This window comes from Amblyomma maculatum, chromosome 1 (assembly GCF_055883805.1).
Source record: "Amblyomma maculatum isolate TAMU_Amacu chromosome 1, ASM5588380v1, whole genome shotgun sequence".
NCBI lineage: Eukaryota > Metazoa > Arthropoda > Arachnida > Ixodida > Ixodidae > Amblyomma > Amblyomma maculatum.
The window spans coordinates 17,174,456-17,194,808 of record NC_139344.1 but is presented as its reverse complement, the minus strand read 5'-3'; the positions used below and the strand labels follow the sequence as shown (position 1 = coordinate 17,194,808).

At 48.5% G+C, this 20,353-nt stretch overlaps 1 protein-coding gene across 1 annotated transcript; it reads right to left on the bottom strand.

The window, feature by feature from the left end:
* Positions 1-7,882: 7,882 nt before the first annotated feature.
* On the bottom strand, positions 7,883-14,800 carry LOC146201847 (uncharacterized). The gene is made up of 2 exons (XM_084583508.1): positions 14,704-14,800; positions 7,883-8,925 (listed from the first exon to the last, which is right to left on the bottom strand). The coding sequence occupies exons 1-2, from the start codon at positions 14,716-14,718 to the stop codon at positions 8,476-8,478; spliced, it is 465 nt and encodes a 154-aa protein (XP_084439634.1). The 5' UTR covers positions 14,719-14,800; the 3' UTR covers positions 7,883-8,475.
* Positions 14,801-20,353: the final 5,553 nt, after the last annotated feature.

Sequence of the window (20,353 nt, the reverse complement as noted above, 5' to 3'; positions counted from 1 at the left end):
TGTTGTGTTTTATTTCTAAAATGTCTGCCTCTTCTAGTTGCCGTTTCTAGAGATGCCGATAGCTGGTCGCCGGCATCGCCGGCTCCGTGGTCGCCGGCTGGACTTTGCTGTGGCGATGGCGGCACTGGCGAGATTTTCATGGAATCGTAATGTATGCACATCGTAGCCGAGTGCCTTTCCATTCCTAATAATACTCCGTGGGTTTCGGCCTCGCGTATTGCTGTTCGTCGAGCGGCATGCTGTGATATTCCCATGCGTTCTCTTGGTTACAGGTAGCACCCTCTCCGACCTGTTTACTGACGCTATAGTTCTGCAATGCGTGTCAGCCCGCCCTTGTCGATGAAACATGCCTGCAATATGATCCATGTACTGACGTGATAAGCATTCCATGTGCTTGCATTTCTCGAAATTTATACGAGTCACTGCCTTTGGATCATCCGGAAGTACAATCGGACTGAGACCGCAACACATGGGATGAAAAAACTTGTCTCCAATTGAGTATGTAGTTGAGTGGAATACGCCGAAAGGCCTTGAGGGTAAATAAAAATATGAATAAATGAATAAATCCCTGTCATTTTTATCGTTGTCCTCGACTTCCTCAACACTGTTTAGTAGCAGTGAAATCACCAACGTAAAAATGCCGGATGGAGCCTGTGGTTTGTACGAAGATGTCTATCCTTGATTTTCAAGAGATCGATTAGTGTATCAGAAGGGCAATTTATTTTCCATTTTCGTTGCCTTCATCGCATATACAGGAATTTGGAGTCCGATTGGTACAGGCAGCTTGGCCCAGCTGATCGATTCTGAAGCTCCAATGCGATACCGAGCCCGCGCCCGGGACTAACGAGGAAATAGAACCTCAACCGGGAAGGCAAGATGTCCATCAACGAGCTCTCAAGCGACACGCTGCCGGCTTGCTGGACTAGAGTCTGCAATCGTGGAACACAGGTATCTTTTCAAGTAAACTTTTATTACTGGTACTTAGGAGTGCCCAGAGTGCAAGGCCTGCGCAAAAAAAATGTTCTCCCCTTCTCCCAAAACAAGCCTGCCTCTAGTTTTTCTCCTTAAGTTGAAGTCTCGAAACACAAGCTGTGAAATTGCTGCTATTTTTGCACAGTATTCATCTGCCACCTATAGTGTTATTTTCTTGTGCCGACTTCCATTATACCTTTTTTTGTCAGGAAACATCCCACGCCATCTTATTCGATCGATGTTGTTTCTACTAGCCCTTATCATTGTAGGCAAGCATGTGGACTAGTGTCAAAACAAAAAAAAAATGAACCGTGCTGTGTTCATGATTCCATCTTTGCGCAGTCATTGCCCTTGCGACTAATTGCAGCAAGCACGAAAAACAGTTTGCCAAGTAATTATTTCTTCTACCTTGGGGAGAGCAGGCCAGCTGGGAAAGCTGCAAAGATACGGACTGATATCCTTTCATACTGTTTCACAGAATCATGCTAATGATGTGTTGGAGTTTTTAGAGATTTGAGCAGTCTGCTTGACAGTACAAGATGCAGCTTTGGTTGAAGACTACTTATTGGTCGTTTAGTGTCAAAATACACGCGTGCCTCTTGATTTTCATTAAATACCTTCAAATGATCACAAAATATTCCAGATGTCATAATAGCTGACTGCATCTCTGGAATAAAAAAAAGGATACAAATTATTGCAAGAGCAACAATATTGCATAAATTTGCACTATTCGAAATATTGAACAGTACAAAGTGAAATTTTGCTAAAATTCTTGTGATTGACATGACAAACTGCAGTGCATGTTGCCTTCAGTGATGTGCTGAGCACAAGGCGTGCTTGGACATTTTAATCCTATCAGTTGTGTGGTTCGAACACTGCAGCTCTGAAAAAATGACTGCCGACACAGGTTCGATGTACGCCGTCCTATTGCTGACCACTTACGTTTCTAAGATACCAATCGATGCACCTCACAAAGCAACATTCCTGCCAAATAGCTTGCCTTCTGTAAAAACCACATGCCATGAGACGTTCAGTTAGTTTACATAAAAGGGAGTTGTTTTTATTACGATTAAGTGATCAGGTGAAATTTACACTATTTAGTTTGGTAAACAAAGCTCTTTTCGTGAAGTAAAACAAGCTCCTAGTAGCTACAGGCACAAAGTAGGCAAATGACAATATACTTTTAAATACTTACAGTAAATTGTGTTTTATTTTTGGATGCCCTTGAATGGACACTAAGTGTTATGTTGGGGGCGTGGGAGCCCCGTGAGCGAGGAACTTCTCGATTGGGTTGCTGGATAGAGACTGCATTTATTGTACTTTGTGAGAGATGAGAACAGAGGGAAAGAAAGAAACGCGAGCGCTTGTAAAGAAGGCATTACTTCTCGTGCATTGGTAGCGCACACGGTCCGAGGACGGTCCAGTTCCAAGGAACGTACGGCTCGGGTTTCGTTGGCCCGCGCTTCGTCGTGGTCGTGGGCAGAGGGGACCCCTAGCTGCTGGTCTCTCTGAAGCGTCCGGCTCGCGCTTGCAAGGAGGCATTGCAACTGGACAGGCCGTGCGTCCGTTTGCCAAGAGGCGGTGTGGCTGTGCGTCGGTTCGCGTACACATCTCTTCCTCCTTAGATTGGGTCACCGTACCGGTTGGGTGGACGACGTTCACGTTGAAGCCTTGACAGAGCTTGATCTTGCTTGGACTCGGTTTGTTGGTCGTCGCAGCTAGGGGGCATCAGCTTCTCCATGTTTGGAGTGGGGCGCTGTACGCAGGCAGATTGTGCGCAGGCGAAGTTTCCGCTGGTGTCGCGATCACGTAAGGAGCCGGCAGTGTGGACTGTTGTTCGCTTGCTTCTGGTCCGTTGGTCCGACCGTTCAGTGGCGGATCTTCCCTCGGGTAGGCTTCAGCACCTGGCTTTATGTAGTCAAGGTGCCGACGAACCGTTCCGGTAATACTTGATTAGCCAAGAGCGATGCCCTTGTCTCTTTAATATGGTTCCTTCTATCCTAACAGTGATTCCTGCCAAGTTGCGGAAGAAAACCAACTTTCCTACGGCCACCAGTCACCGTCTCGTAGCGCTGTTGTCCGAGGCCACCTTTTCAGCAGGTCATGGCTGAATGCGTGTAAGTGCCGTCGAGAGCTCGCGTCCGAATATGAGTGAGGCTGGTGTTCTGTCCATTGTTGCAGAAACAGTTGTGTGCTACTTGAACAGAAACCGAGCCAGCCTGCACACGAATGTTCCAAACCGATCCTTGGACAATGCTTGTTTAGTCTCGTATAGCATTCTCTCTGCTTGCACATTTGTGGTCGGATAATAGGGAGCACTTGTAATGTGCTTTACGCCGTTCTTAAGAAATCTTCCATTTCCGTAGAAACGAAGGACGTGCCGTTATCCGTTACCAGCCTTCCGGGAATGCCGAAGGTCGCGAACAGGCTACGCAGTTCCTCGATCAGAGTCGGCGACTGTATGTTGCGCATGTAGCGCACTTCGAGCCACTTGCTGGAGGGTTCTAGCACAGCTTTCGCCTTCGCTCTTGATCACGTTCTACGTGACGATGGCTACAACAATTAGTAGCATCCTTTTCTCCAAGGGGACCAGCAAAGTCGGCGTGAACCATGTTGCATGAAGCAGTCGCGCGCTTCAAATCAGGAGGTGGAACCCTAGGCGGCGTTTTTTGATGCTGGCAGCAAGTCGCACAATTTTTCACTAGCCGCTTTATATCGTTGTCGACACCGGGCCACCAAAAGTATCCTCGAGCGCACGCTTTCATGGCTACTACGCCCTTGCGACCTGCATGTGCCAACTTCCAAGTGCAGTACGTCTTTTCTCGCTTCCGCCGGAACAACCAATCTGGTACGGCAAATAAGGCAACCTTGCTGTAGCGAGAGCTATGGTCCTAGCCTTGCGAAAGCAGGAAATTCCTGCCCTGGCAACCTGTGCAGATCTCCGCCTGGCACAGCTCTCATTACGCGGGGCAACAATGGATCCTCCCGGCTCAGTTCTGCGAGTTGATGTGGAGACAGATTGATGCTCGGCGTGGAAGCCAGCATGAGCACATCTGCAGGGGGGTGTGGCTCATCTACTTGGGCGGGCAACGGCAGCCTGCTAAGTGCGTCAGCATTTTGGTGCAGGCATCCAGGCCTGTGCACCAATTCATAATCGTATGTAGCCAACTTCAGACACCATCGGGTCATCCTAGGAGAGAGTATCTGCGGTAACTGTCTCTCTTCTCTCATGATGCCGAGGAGCGGCTAGTGATCCGTTAACACAGTCACGTGCCGGCCAGCGATGTATTGGTGAAAATGGCTCACGCCGAAAACTACTGCGAGACCTTCCTTGTCTAGTTGGGAGTAGTTATTTCTGCGGCTTCCAAAGTTCGCGACGCGAACGCAATTAGTGCCTCACTGCCGAACGCATCTTTCTGGGAAAGAATCACGCCGACGCCATATGGTGACGCATCCACAGACAAAAGTAAAGGCTTTGTCTCGTCGTAATGCACAAGCACTGTGAAAGTGCGAATCTAACGCTAGAGCTCGTCAAAAGCAATCGGGTGCTTTTTCTCCCACGTCCGGGTTATCTTTTTCTACAGAAGCTTGTACAGCTCTGCGGCAACCATAGCTGTGTTTTCTAGAAACCGGTCATAAAAAGCCAAAAGCCCGAGGAAAGCCTGTAGAGAAGTCTTGTCAGTCGGCTTGGAAGCCTGAAGGATAGCCTGGACCTATTCCTCAGTTGTATGAACGCCTTGCGTGTCAGTCTCATGTCTGAGAAATTCAACTGACTTCATGCCGAAGCGGCATTGCTCTTGCATGAGGCGTAGGCGTTTCTCGCTTAGCCTCAACAGGACTTTGTCTAGACGCTGCGCATACTCTCTAGCGTCCTTCCCACTAACAATAATGTCGTCAAGGTAAACACTCACCCCAGGAATTTCTGCCAGTGTTGTCTCCATCATACGCTGGAAGATGGCTGGCGCAGCGTATATTCCGAAATGAAGCCGTTTCACTCGGAACGGTCATTTGGTAGTGTTGAAGGTGAGCACTGCGGCCGTCTTGTCGTCGACGTTGAGCTGCTGATAAGCCTGGTAGAGATCCAGCGTTGAAAATGGTTCCACCAGACAACTTCGCGAATACCTCCACGATTGCCGGTAGCGGGTACACCGTCTTCTTGACCACTGCGTTAACTGTGCTCCTGTAGTCGCCGCAAACACGAAATGTGCCGCCCCTTTTGCTTACCCACACTGAAGGTGTAGCCATTTCGACATGTTGCGTTGGTTCCAGGATGCCTTGGTGTTGAAGACGGTCGAGCTCTACTTCCATTGGCTCTTGATACACAAGGGGCACTGGACGCGCCTTACAGACCTTGGGCGTTGCGCCTTGCTCCAAATCCAAAAGAACGAAAGGTCCTGTGTAGCTGTCGATGTCTTGCTTGAACACATCAGGGTGGCATGCGAGAACCTCTTGCAGCTCTGGTCTTGGCTCAGCGACCTGATTAATTCCGTGCAATCACATGTGCAGCGCGGAAAACCAATCACGTCTAAGCAGATTGCAGCTAGTTCCTTTGATTACCAGCAAAGGTAGCACGTCGTCTTGATTTAAATCGTACACGAACTTGTGCCGATCCAAGAGTGCGAAGTACCTCTGCCGACCAAGTGCGCAAGTCAAGGGGTTCTTTTGTTAGCTTTGCGGCGTTCGTTGGTCATGCTTGGCGGTAAGTAGCCTCGCTGATTAAAGAACATTCGGCACCCGTATTGACTTCGAATTTTAGCGGCCTTCCCTCGACTTTCACGTCAACTAGGAATTTGGGGCAGGGTTTTCGCTCACTCACTGCGTGAAGCTCGTAGCACGTTTCGCTATGCGGAATGTCGTTGCTCGTGGACTGAGCGTTCACGCTGTGCGCTCCTGGCTTGGTATTAGACTTGCCTTCCTTAGCTTCCCTCTTGCGGGAGATGCAAGCTTTCTCGATGTGGCCTTTCTTGGAGCAAAAACGGCATTGTGCGGTCCTGAACTTGCAGGTATGAGTCTGTGCCAGCCGTCACATTGATAACAGCGTCGTTGTTGCGGTAAATTCTTGTGCTTTTTTTTAGTTGCGAAGTTTTGTGCACTCCTGCGAAGCTCGTCGCTTCCTTGAGTCCTCGCTGCTGCCTCGACGCACTTTCTGCTGACATGGCCAGGTCAAAAGCATGCTGAAAAGTCAAGTCTTTCTCCGCGAACAGTCTCTGTTGGAGGTGCTCGTCGTGGATACCGCAGACGAATCTGTCACGAAGCATGACGTCTTGGGGCAGCATGGTGGAATTCGTTAGAACAGTTGTGTCTCCTTCTGGCGATGAAGTCGATGTTGCAGACGCTGTCGTCAGCACTTTGAGGTTGCAGTCGGCTGTCAACCCTCTGAGGGCTGTGACGTAGTTGCTGATCGATTCTTCCGGCAGTTGTCGCGTCGCTGGAAGACGAACCGCCTGTACAGCTCAGATGGTCTAGGGTCGAAACGCTTCTAGAGAAGTGTGACTAAGTCTTGATAGCTGACTTCTCCAGAAGTCATCAGTGCAACGAGCGCGCAAGCAGTCTCGAAGGTCTCGCTCCTGCAAAGTGACAGGAGTGCGCGCTTCTTCACTTCGTTGGTGACGTCGTTTGCAAAGAAGTAGAAAGTGAGGCGCTGCACCCACGAAGACTAATTTCTACCGTTGAACGGCTCCATGGCGCCGTGCATCGCTCCAGTAGCCATGGCCCGACTTTCAATTGCGTCTGCTCTAATTCCTGCTCCTCGTCGCCAGTGTTATGTTCGGGGCGTGGGAGCCCCGTGAGCAAGGAACCTCTCGATTGGGTTGGTGGACAGAGCCTGCATTTATTGTGCTTTATGAGAGAGGAGAAGAGAGGGAAAGAAAGAAAGAAACGCGAGCGCTTGTAAAGAAGGCATTGCTTCTCGTGCCTTGGTCGCGCACACGGGAGGGTCGAGTTTCAAGTAACGTACGGCTCGGGTTTCGTTGGTCCGCGCGTCGTCGTCATCGTGGGCAGGGGGGACCCCTGCTGGTCTCTCTGAAGCGGCCGGCTCGCGCGTGCAAGGCGGCATTGCAACTGGAGCGGCCGTGCGGCCGTTTGTTAGGAGGCGGTATGGCTGTGCGTCGGTTCGCGTACACAACACCAAGAATGGACAAACGTTTGCCCGTATCAATACGATACTGTGTTCTAATCTTCAACACACCACTTGCAACGAAAGAAGATGTTCTAAAGGCATTGAAAGACCAAGAAACAGAACAAAGATGCTGTCATTAATTATACTGGCCAACTTCGCAAGTAAAATGCGTGCATCCACACAGAAGTTTTGGTCCAGGTTACTGCAAGATATATTGTACCGTGAGTCATTCTAATGTGGCAGTGACACGTCCTTTTCAGCAGGTCGTCAAGAATTTGAATTGACTGATGGAAAGTGTTAGCTTGTGTGATGATGATGATGATGATGATGATGATGATGATGATGATGATGATGATGATGATGATGATGATGATGATGTGGCTTTCCCCTTTGCATGGCTTGGTGGCTTTCCCTTTGCAAGTTGGGAGGAGCTGACAATTCGGATTTCTCATTTCAGGCTGGAAGGTGGAATAACAATCCAGTGTTCTTGGATGCCGAGTCAGCCACGCTACGCTATAGGCCACACAGCTAGGAGCGCTCGTACGGCTTGGAGCAACGAACTCCATATGCCGGGTGGTCGGCTACACTATCGGCTAAAATTGAATGCAAAAATGAGAACAGTAAAACCGTTGTGTTATCCATTCTGTGCGACCGTGAAGGCAACAGATCTTCAAATCGTCAGATAAGAAGCTGATTAGCAGTGGGCGCAGACAAAATGGAATATATAGTCTGGCCAAACTAAACACTGGGATGCAAAAAATGTTGCAACAAAGAGTATCAAAGACCCTTGGTTTTGTATATATGTTTTTTCCAGCAAATCAGATCGCTGTTCATGACCATAAGTTCTGGCAGCAGCTGGCACTGTGAAGTCCTTGTATGTTTTGATTTTTCCTGCCTTTTATAGAGAAATACTCGCGGCAATGCACATGTCTAGCGTGCACCCCAACGAAGTCCACGATATAGGGTTTCGGTTAATAAAAGAAAAACTAACGCAGTGATCATGACTAGATGTGGTCAACAGCTGCGCTACACAGTTCGCATGTATCAAAAGCTTTATGACGTTCAGTAGCTCTCCTCTTATGTGTTAGAACGTGCATCAAGTATGTATCAAGTTAAAGAATGCATTAGAAGCCCTGCTCAAAGCAAAATTACGCTTTTGAAATTTGATGCAACCGGCAAAGCAGCGCGTTCTTGAAATTTGTCGGTACGGTCGAGAAATGTCCCCGACTTTGAATGTTCTTGTGTTTTGCACGGCAGCGAAATAAGAGCTTTGCAGAAAATGAAAAGCGAGGCCTCTGTATTTTAATCCGAGGCCCGCAGAACATGTTCGTAGCTTTCGCTTGGTGTTAGAATCGCGGGGCTAGAGTCACTCTATGCGGGGCCCGCTATCCCTGCTGCTGTTGCGGTAGTGCACCGGCGGCCGTGTACCCGCGCACTTTGCCCATGATCTTGAACTTTCCCTTGACTTCCTGCAACAGGCCTGACTGTAGCACACCGGAATTGGTGCCCAGGAAGGCGGCGCCGTTGCCGCGGCCCTGGTTGTAGAAGTCCGTCTGCTCAAAGCCTTCCTCGACCCGATGGCCCTGGGTCTGCCGGAAGCCGCCCGACTCGCGGAACTGGCCGCCGCCGCCCCCGGAAAGAGGGCCCCCTTCCGCGACCAGGGGACCACCTACAGCGGGACCTCCGCCGGGCTTGCCTCTTCCCTGGCCTTGACCGCGGCCTTGACCGTGACCTTGGCCATGAACCTTGCCTCTACCGCGACCGAGGCCCTTGCCCTGGCCTTGGCCGCTGGTGCTGTACGCTGCCAGTACTAGCAGCAGCAACAAAGTCGTCACCTGTCGAGGATGGGAGAGCAGAAAAGTACAGGCAGTCTTTCAGTCTCACACAAGCCGCATATCACGCGGGCGGCGGCAGTTTCCAGCACAAGTGACGTTCCGAGTGTACCGCCGGCGTCTGCCTCAGGGGGTGGCGTTACTGACGCAGTCGGCACAACGTTGGTCGGCACAGGTGCATGATAGCTCAACTCAACGCTTCGTGCAATCTGCTGCGTACGGAGCGCATTGGATTGTACGGGGGAGGCCCTCACTTAATGATCATACTGATAGCTTTAAAGACTCAAAGACGCTTCGTCTACCATGTCTGTTTCAGTTTACATCTCTCTCTCTATCTCTCTATCTCTGTGTGTGTGTGTGTGTGTGTGTGTGTGTGTGTGTGTGTGTGTGTGTGTGTGTGTGTGTGTGTGTGTGTGTGTGTGTGTGTGTGTGTGTGTGTGTGTGTGTGTGTGTGTGTGTGTGTGTGTGTGTGTGTGTGTGTGTGTGTGTGTGTGTGTGTGTGTGTGTGCGTGCGTGCGTGCGTGCGTGCGTGCGTGCGTGCGTGCGTGCGTGTGTGTGTGTGTGTGTGTGTGTGTGTGTGTGTGTGTGTGTGTGTGTGTGTGTGTGTGTGTGTGTGTGTGTGTGTGTGTGTGTGTGTGTGTGTGTGTGTGTGTGTGTGTGTGTGTGTGTGTGTGTGTGTGTGTGTGTGTGTGTGTGTGTGTGTGTGTGTGTGTGTGTGTGTGTGTGTGTGTCGGCTGCAACCATCATGCAGCGATGGGTGGAAGTGCCGTATTAGAGGAGTGCATTCATTACCACAACAGATATGCATGGATGCAGCATTCTATCACTTTGTCCACTCCTTAGTTCACTTTCCGATTAGGGCGCTCCGTTTGAACGAACAGCTAATGATGCAAATTGCGGCGGAGCTGCTCAAATGGAATGGACACGATCCCAGTCAGCAATAATAAAGCACAAGCAGAGGCTGGCGCAAGAGATTCTCGTGAATCGGCATTTTTTTCCGTGGAGGTCTCTCACGTTGCCGTTCACACTTCACTCAATCTAGAAGAAACTGCTGAGCTGACCGCGATTAGCGAGTTTAGGATAGGGAGACCTTATCGACTGGAGGGGTAGGAGAATAGCAGGACGCCAGTGCACATACACACGATGCTGCGCTGAAAGGGCGAGAGGTGCTTTTTTTGTTGTTTTTTTCTAATGCGAAAGCATTACTTCGCTATGTTCACAGATTTCTGTCGCAGACCGCGTCCGTAGACCGCGTCAGCAAAATCGTGTCCGCAGCAGTTTTGAGTAATTGAGATATGGTAGAGGTTAATAAGTGGTGTCAATCGATAGAGTGTGACGTTATGTTGTTGCCGAAAAATAATTTGGCCAATAACTTCATTAGGTAATTAATTACAGGCAAAAATGTAAAAGTTGTCCGCAGCAGTTGTGAGTAATTGAGAAGCAGTAGAGGTTAATGAGTGGTGTCAATCGATAGAGGGTGACGTAATGGTGAGTCCGAGAAAGTAGTTAGGACAATAAGTTAATTATGTAATTAATTAGATGAAAAAATGTGAAAGTAAAGGCAAAAATGGTCTCATTAGCCAATGGCTTGGCGCCCCATTTGAATGTATCAAATACTAAAATAGTTAATTAAATCTGTCAATTAAGGTGATGTCAAGGATGTGACGTCACGCAACCTGAAGTCGAGCTAAAAAAGGGCATAGGAAGGCAATTTGAAAGTGCCAAAGACTAAAGTAGTTAATTAAGGCAGTCGGTAAAGTCAAGGATGTGACGTAACGCAACCGGAAGTAGAGCAGAAAAGGACATAGGAAGGGATTGGCTCGCAATTTGAAAGTACCAAAGACTAAAATGGGTAAACAAGAAGTGAATTAATGTGACGTGGAGGATGTGACGTAACGCAACCAGAAGTAGAGCCGAAAAAGGGCATAGGAAGGGGTTGGCGCAATTTGAAAGTACCCAAAACTAAAATGGGTAAACAAGAAGTGAATTAAACAACTAGCAACCAGAAGCAGCATATGCTTTCGCTTTACTCCAATGCAGATTCTGCAGTACTCGTTAATTTTTTTTTCTAGGCATGCGCACTCACGCTACGCTATTACCTAACGGATACCCCCTATTCTAAACATCGCTATTATTTAGGAGCTTGTGGAGCAAGCTGATTCATTAAAGAAAAGTATAATGAAGTCATTTCATATATATCAAACTTGGATGCTTCGAATAGCTATGTCGAACACACAACCAGCTCGATTATCCCCTCAAAAATCCTGCGTTAAAGTTCGTCATCGTCGCGCAGCATATCGAACTGTAATTGCGACGGTTATTCATTCGCGCTACTGATACCCGTTGTACAGCAACGGAGTGGCCAAGCTAACTTTAGCCAAGGGATAAAAAAAAAATAAACATTTGACGAGATCCAGAGAAACCACTTGTATACTGCTGCCAACCAGCTGGCGCACCATATGGGGAATTTTTTTATCTTGCAATTGACTAATTAGTAGTTAGCATAATTTTCAAATTTACTAACTCGTTCTTTTAGACAATAAGTGGATTTGCAGAGTTGGAGAGCACCTTCCAAAACCCCTATTCCATCTATTTCTGATAAAGAACGCCTTGCATGCATCGTTCTTCCAAGCTCTAAGCACAGCCCGCGAAATACAATAAAATATCACGTGACTGGTGCATTCGTGCGCCACGATTGTGCTGCTCTCAACATAGGTTTCAGTGAACGAAATCCTTGGTTCCATGACCCCGTTTGCAGCGGCGGGCCGATATGTCTGTGGTGGTTTCTTCGTCCGCTTCAGGCAGTCAGCGCACGTGACAGTGCAAGTCGCAGCGAGCTCACCGTGCCGGCTGCAACCATCGCCAACATATCAGCCTACCGCTGGGACTGGGCTGTCGAGTCACGGCCGCAGCTAATTTCGTTCACCCAAACCACGATTGAGAGCACCACAATTGTGGCGCATGAATGCGGTAGTCACGGGATTTTTTTTTTTTATTTCACGGGCTTTCGTTAGAGCATGGAAAAAAAAAAATGGTTGCTTTGGTTTGTGGGTTTTAACGTCAAAAAGCTACTCCGGCTATGAAAAACGCCGTAGTGGACGGCTCCGGAAATTTCTACCACCTTGAGTTCTTTAACGTGCACTGAAATCGCACAGCACACGAAAAGCACAGTGCCTTGCTTTTCGCCGCCATCGACAAGCGGCCGCCGAGGCCGGGCTTCGATCCCGCATCCTTGGGAGAAAAAAAAATGGTACATGTTAAGCTTTATCGTAAATAAATGGAATGGGGGTTTCAGAAGGTGCTCTCCAACTTTTCAAATCACATTCATTGTCTAAAGGTAATATTTAGTATATTAGAAAAATTACCTTAATTACTGAGTTAATTGCAAAATAAAAAATTGCCTGTGACGCACCAGATGGCTGGCAGCTATATACAAGTGGTTTCTCTGGCCTATTTCGAATGTTCTATTTTTAACCCATGTCTAAAGTTAGCTTGGACATCTGGTATATATCGAAATAATGCCCCCCTCGTGCGCGGAGGCAGGTCCGCTGCCGCGTGTCGAAGTGAAAGTGGAGCTTGTCTGAGGGTGGCTTTCGATGGCTTGAACTCATTTTCGACACCACATTGCGATTATTCTAGGTTTAGAGGCAGCCCACTAAATCCTAGCGGCGGTCCCCCGCACCCGGCGTGCTTCGCTCGCTTCTGTGCCGAAGGCGTTTCAGAAACCAATTGCACATTAATTGTAATAAGCGATTGTTCCATTTGTAGCGTACTGACAACGGGAATAATAGCTTTGTGATAAGTCGTGCCTATACTTAGAAAGCACCGCACGCTGTGGCTTTGATACGGATCAGGTTAGGCCTACAGCGAGCGGCGCGTTTCCTATGAATGCGCATTTGTGCTGCATGTCGCTGTATGAAATGCAGGACTATCACGAATGCAATCCGTTCTTGCTTCTAGGTCACACGTAAGATTATCTATACTGTCATCTTTAATTAATGAATTATCTAGGTAACGAACTATACTCCTGCGAATTGAATATATTGTGAGAGCGCGGAGAATCGGACCTCTTTCATCTGCATAGACTCATCATTATCATCATCATCGCTTGCCGCTGCTCGGAGCATTTCGCGCTGTGTGCCAGGTTGTCCAGTAAGAACAGACATTTTTTGAAGCGGTGTCTTACAATATACCGTATTTTCGCGATTCTGTGCACCCTCCTAACTTCGCAAGAAAGTTTGGAAAAAGAAAGTTTTCATACGAATCTAAGCACCTCCTTTTTTGCCAGGAAGAGAACGTAAGCAGTGCTTCCAGCGCGCTTGCTCACTCAATCAACCCGGAGCCTCTGGAGACCCCAGGTGGCGAGGTGTCCGCGGCACGATCTCCAATTGTGTTGCTGCGTTCCGACACGGCACGAGAGCTGGCGGCGCAGGACGGCTAAAGACGGCTGAAAGCGACCCCGAATACTCTATCATCATGTTGTTACGTGGACCTAGAATCGGCGACCATTCGGCGGATCTCGGCAGGCTTCGCAGATTTCACGGGCCCACGTTGCAGTGTTTGGTATCAATTGTTTGGCATCCGTAATGGAAGTCGGAATGAGCTTGAAGAGGGCCATCACTGCTGGAACTTCAAGCGCGCTGCAATCGCGTTAGCGGAAGATGTTTGTCAAATTTTGTTTGCCAAATAAATTGTTATTTTTCGCGCACGTCTCCTCAAGCTATCAAATCGAAAACATGGGGAGGATTTTCGAATCGAAGCAACCCCCCTCCCCCCTCACTTTGGGCAACGCGACCGTGACAAAAGGGGGTGCTTAGAATCGATTAAATACGATATGTCCGGATTCAACTGTATCTGACGGTGCTTTCCACTTACATCGGCAGTAATTTTTTATGCGCCGTATGTAGATCCGGTGAATGTGCTTTCCCCTTTGGAGACAATGGCCGGGAGTATTAATATTATAAAAGTATTGAGGGACTCTGGTATTATCAAATGGTAAATTTACATCGGCATTCTGTACACCCCTGCATTTGTTCCTTTTAATTTTCGCTCTCGTAATCTCGTACCATTATAGCTTAACGGTGCTCCAAGCAGCGCCTAGCTGCCAGGCGGCCGAAGTAGATACCGTTACCATCATCACCATCAGATGGACCATGAGGGCGAATTCCTCGCCCTCCTTATCAACCAAGACCTGTGATAGCTTCATCCACTTGACCACTGCAAAACTCTTAATCTCAGCTGCCCATTTATACTGTCTGCCGCCTGCTATGCTTGCCTTCCCTTGGAATCCAATTTATATGTAGTATGATACAACTCAAGTCTGTACTAACAGCCACACACTATTCAGCCGTGACAAAAAGCAGTCCCATTTTAAAGCTGTCCTTGTTAGCTAAATAAACAACTCTTCATCAGGTTAAATAATAAGCTCAAGAATTTCAATGCCACGGGCTGGTAGCAGCGTGCATGACGGCCAGCCTCCTGCTACGTGACGTATAGCTCTCGCTGTAAGGATTACTGGATGGAGCATAGAGCGCAAACTGAGACTGGGAGTTACCGACAAAAAAAAATGAGGACAGGAGCGCAACCACAACGTTCAAGTAATTTGTGCGGTAGTGTTTGTCTTCGTCTATTTGCGTTGTAAGCTCCTCCAGTGTGAGCTGCCGACAAGCCCAAGCTTCCATACTAGCATCCGCGAATGTCTTAGCTGAACAACGAATGTCGCCGCTGTGGTAGTGTAGCATGCAAGTCAGCATAAAATTGGAAGCAGGCGCGGCGTCTCACCCATTTTGACGTCATGGCCCCGAGAGTGAACTGCACACGCGCGATGCGAGAGACGACTGATCAGCTGCGCCGCGCGCTCTGATCGCGGCAGAAGTGCAAACCGGTCTGCTCGCATGGCACGTGCCGAAAGGGTTCAGGGCCACGGCAGCCCCGGCCAGCAGTTGTTTCCTGGTAGGGATCCCCCGGGAGGCGCGTTCCGGGTATTCATGCGCGGAAGCGTGAGATGACGTTAATTCGCTGGCCCGCTGATGCACCGCCTTTTCTTATTCTAAGCTGTCGTCGACTCAAGAACAGCTTACTGCGCATCTGGCGCCTGACCTTGCCTGGCCGGTGGAACTCACGGCGGGTTTTCTCGCTTTTTCATTCATTCCTTCCGAGTGGCCAAGGCGGCATCCTGCTTGAGTTTTATAACCATTCGATGCGGGGCATTCTCCCCCATAATACGAACAATATCCTCCCCGCTCTTTAATTTGACAGAACACCTTCAGACACATTTGCATAACATTAGGCCGATGACGGCACGCACAAGGCACTGCTGACATTTATAAAGTCGGGTGTTTAGACGTATGCCGTTTATGGCTTTTGTAAAACAAACCATGAACAGTGCACGGAAGTTGTTTCGGCTCGCAGAATTATATGACCAGGTGGATACAAAGAGAATCGAAGCTATAGATATCCTATATATCTACCTGAAATCAATTAGCTCAATCATTGTAGAACTTTATGTAGCTCCATGCCTTGCTGTAACAAATGCTGCAGTGATTACAAGCTAACTGATTTCAGATATATAGATTATCTATAGCTTCGATTCTCTGTATATTTATGGCTGTGATTCTTTTTGCAACCACCTGCTCATATAATCTGCGTCAAAAGCGCCTTCCGCAACTGTGCACGTTGCGCTTCATATATCATAGCAGACTGCCCTCAGTGTTCCAGTGCATCATAGCGAGATTGTAGCGCAGAGAAGGATAGGACACATGAAGAAACGAACAACGATGCGCTACAATCTCGCTATGATCATTCACCAGCAAGCCCAAAAAGCCACGCTTTTGAACTACATTTCCAGTGCATACGTCCACTGCGCACTTTTACTCTGCGAGGCTGTCCTTGCCCCTTGTAGACCAGACCCAACAACATCGAGATAGGGAAATGACCTGTCTTTCAAGCACAAAGCAGAGGCACTGGGTACTTAGTGCTGCTCTCAAACCTATTCGCCTCCCTATCGTTACCTGTCAATCCCTGATGCCAAATAACTTCCGAATTACCCCCCTTCCAAACAAACAAACAAAAAAAAACATCGTAGCCGATACCAATTGCCGTGCAAGACGTTCTGCTCGCCATAAACCTATCATGTTCATCTCATATTTATTCGACTATCGTCTACACAGAGACATATTTAACTCGGGTCGGAGCAGCTGCTTATTCTAGCGAGTAGCGACCAGGTTTTGACACACACCCTTGATACATAGTTCTCCCTCCAACAGCGATACTACCCTCTCAATAATCACTAGTACCCGGCACCTCTCCCAAGAACCCCCAAACCCCTACCGTATACGCCGATTCAATAGAAGCTATACACATATTACATACGAGTCGGAATCCTGCGCAACTACAGGACGATCTGCAAGAGGCTTTCATCTAAACTACGTCCCCACACTGTCACACGCGTCTTCGCTTAAAGGGAAGCTGCACCGGTTTTAGAACTTGATGCGCTTCAGAGGGTCGAATCTGCAGGGTTTGTATGTTAAGTATACGAAATATTTTGGCTTTAGCTTTTGAAATAGGGACGTAATCACCGATTAAAGTTGCTACCCCGTTCAGGCTTCTCCGCAGTGCACAGCGCTGGAGGCGGGATGTCAGTAGCAGACGACAGGAGTACGACAGGCGGTAGTGACGTCAAGGACGGAGTCTACCTCTCCTCCGCTTCTATTGCCCGAGTAGGCCGTGCATCACCTGTCGCTTGCAGGCTACGCAGTGCAACCTTTTTCTTGTCTCGCGCTTGTTTTCTTCTTGCGAACGTTACCGCAAGATTTTTCAGTGCATCTTGCACCGTTCTTCACGAAAAGAACGACCATGCCGTGGTTCTACGCAGCCTATGGCTGCACGAACACTGGCGACCGCAAAGGAGCGCAAGCTATCGGCGCTTTGGGTGCTTTGGGTTGCCGCGGTCAAGAGGAAGGATTTCAAGCCTACAAAATCGTCGGTTATCTGCTCAAATCATTTTCGCGACAGTGACTATCACCAAAGCTTGTCGTTGATGCGATCTTTTGGGATACCGATCAAATCTGCGCGATTGAAAACCGGTGCTGTGCCTTCTGTCTTCGCACACAAGAGCACCTCTCCGCCGCTAAGAGCTGCTTTGGCAAAAAGAAGAAAACTCGAGGTAAGAGGTCCAATACATCATATTGCTCTTCTGTTCTGTTTACGTTTTTGTTCTGTGGAGCATATGGGTGGCCAGGCAGATGAAGGCACAGGTGAAAGTAAAACTATTCAGCATTGGGCGCCCGCTGACGCGGCTGGAAAACTGTGAGAAGTAATGTCAGAGAGTAGGACTTTTTTTATTTTTAAGAGAGTGGGATGTGAGGAGCGCCATACCTTCTCCACAGGCTCATGCATAGCCAGGAACCCCAACGCCGCACCCAGTGCACGAAGTGCGCGCCGTGCTTCGTAACTTGAACCGGGAGAACGCGAACGACCGCGCTAGCCGCGCGCGTCGGACTGGGGCGCGTTATATATTTCCCTCAAGGTGATCTTGTATTCTTTCTCTCTCTCTACTCGTCCACGGCACTTAGGGCGTTAGCTGCGTTAGCTCCTTTTTGTTTGTGCAATCGGGGCTTGTAGTGACTCGTATTTCCCGTGCAAGGTCCGCTCCACTGGCTTGCTCGGCCGTCAATTGAGAGCCACCAGGCTCGCCGGATTTCAATGCACTAATGTTTTACTTTTCTTTTGAAATTGAGTTGGCTGTCACAGGACTAACTACATGTATCATTTTTATTTTTTACCTGCGCCTTCACCTGCCCGACACTCTTTCGCCTCACGGTGCATTTGGTGGCATGCTCGGCGTACAGACGGGAGCGCGCCTATCTATATGCGCAGGAGAGGAATTGACGGTGTGCTCCGGGATGATTAGAATGAAGGCGTGCATATACTATATGGGAGACTCGGCGCTCGTGGCTTTTTTGTTTCATATGCACGCTGCAGCGCTTGAGCGCGAGAATTTGTTGTGAAAACCATTATGTGCCTCAAATTTCAGTCGCGCGACAGCCAGCCAGCCTGCCTAATTCATGAAAGTGCAGTGCCGGCTGGTACGCTTATGTTCTAATTTATTTATTTTTTTATTATACTGGGTTCTTGTTTCCAAGATCTTGGCAGGGTGGATAGAGAAGTAAAAAAAAAAAAAGCAGCGGTATATAACTGTAGGTGCATGAGGTCACTCGCTATGTGCAAATGCAAGCATCAGATGAAATGTGACACAACACAAAAGGACAGCCATGAGAGAATACAGAAATACAGTAAGGTGTCACAGTAAAAATATCGGGCAAGAGCTGTTGAAATTTAGCACAGTGAACTTAATTTCTAAACGATTGCAGCAGGTGTGCTCAGCCAATGGCCACAACGCCGCAGTGTGTGAGCATATTGGCTAATCATGATTAGGCTATCGGTACGATGCGGAAAGAGTCATCACATTGCTGAATCGACGAATGGAAAGGCAGCCCTTATTTGCTCATGAAAAGTTTTGTTCAAGAAAACGAGCAGTTTTGGACCTTTATACGTTTTGCACTTGGCGATCCGATTCTGCTTGCATATGCCAAGTATGAACTTTTTAACATGGAAGTCAGAAACCTATGTCATAAAGGAGAACGCACATCCTAAACTCGCCTCTGCTTTGTTAAATTAAGTTTCTTATGTCATGTTTATATCTTATGGCCATTTTCTTATTTTCAGGTTCTTGGAGAGCTCCTGGGAAATTCAACTATCCCAAATAAGAAAAGAAATCGGGGCAGCATGATGTCTGTGGTCGAAGTCGCGATATTAAGCGCAGCTAAATGAAGTGTGCTAAACTCGCGACATGGCAGCGCGTGACTGCCGATAGCTGTCCTAGCGTTTCGGTATTTTTACCGGTGTTCTAAATGGGATTACGCGCGCGCAACAAGATAGCGGCCTGGCTTCTCGTCGATACCGCGCTCCCGCGTTAATTTGCTAAATCCCGCCAGAATAAAATGTATACGTACTCCAGGTTGCGGGAGCTGAGAGCATGACTTTTGCTGCTCTTGCTGACATATAAATGACTAAATTCACGCCACAAATCTGGGGCGACGGCTCGTCTGGATGCGTTCATTTGTTTACAATCGTCACATCAAGCGCATTGACGTGACACTGCTTCGTTCGAGTCTGGGAGGAGATTTAGGGCACGAGTAACGCAGATATGTTCAATTGAGAGCGGATCACAGGCGCATACAGCAGTGCAGCGCAGCGGTACGTACCAGTGTGAATTTCCCATGCGGCAAAAGGTTAGCGCTGTCTCCTCGCTCGTCATGTCGCCGCTGCCGCCAGTGTCACCTTGCTCCGAAGCCGCCGCTGGATGCCGCTGGTTCGAGCAAGTACGGCTCAGTATCATATTCCCCTGAGCAGCGTGATCGTTGCATGTTCAGCAGCATACATCCATAGAAAAGCACGGGCGTGCATGTACAACCGCTTGGACCGCCGCGACCACTGAATGGCACGCCGTCATTGACGTCACGGCGCGCTTGACCAATCAGAGGCAAGAGCGCCACTTTCAAAACGCCCCACAACGTTGGTGCACGTTTTTCTGATTAAAAAGTAGTTTGCGGTCACTTATGACTAAATTTAACGTCGTATTCGTGTTCAGGGGGTCGTAAACTATATATCTGTATCCCGAACTCTTTTTTTTTTTTTAAGTGATGCAGCTGCCCTTTAAGCGACTGAACAATGAAAGGACCTAATATTGCCGCGAACCATTGGAAGGATTTTTTTTTTTTTTGTACAGCTAATGCCTTTCGTCAGCATCGAAGTTTTCGCCAGCAATTGAGTTTACTCGGTTGGCCAAGCACCCCATTGTCACCGACGAACACATGCAAGCTAAGCGCCAAAGCTTCCACCAAGTGTCACCGCGGAAAAGTCAGACCATTTGCGATCAAGTTGAGGAAATGTTTCGCGGTAACGTGATCCAGCCATCGAAGAGCCCTTGGGCGGGACCAGTCGTACTGGTGAAGAAGAGAGAGGGCACGCTGCGCTTCTGCGTCGATTACCGCCGCTTGAACAAAATAACGAAGAAGGATGTCTACCCGCTCCCTCACATCGACGACAAACTGGACCGGCTCTGCAACGCTTATCTCTTGCCCATGGATTTGAAATGGCGGGTACTGGCAATAACGTTGACGAATGGGATCGCGAGAAGATGGCGTTCATCAACGGCCTCAATCGCGTTTATGCCATTTGGCCTCTGCTCCGCACCAGCCACGTTCCAGCCAGAATGGATATTGTATTGAGTTCGAAGTGGCATATTTGTCTGGCATATTTACACGACGTCGTTGTCTGCTCTTCGAACTTTGAAGACCGCCCGAAAAAGGTTTTGCACATTACTCGCCCAGACCCGCAGAAAACAACTGCTATTGCACAGTTTCCACAG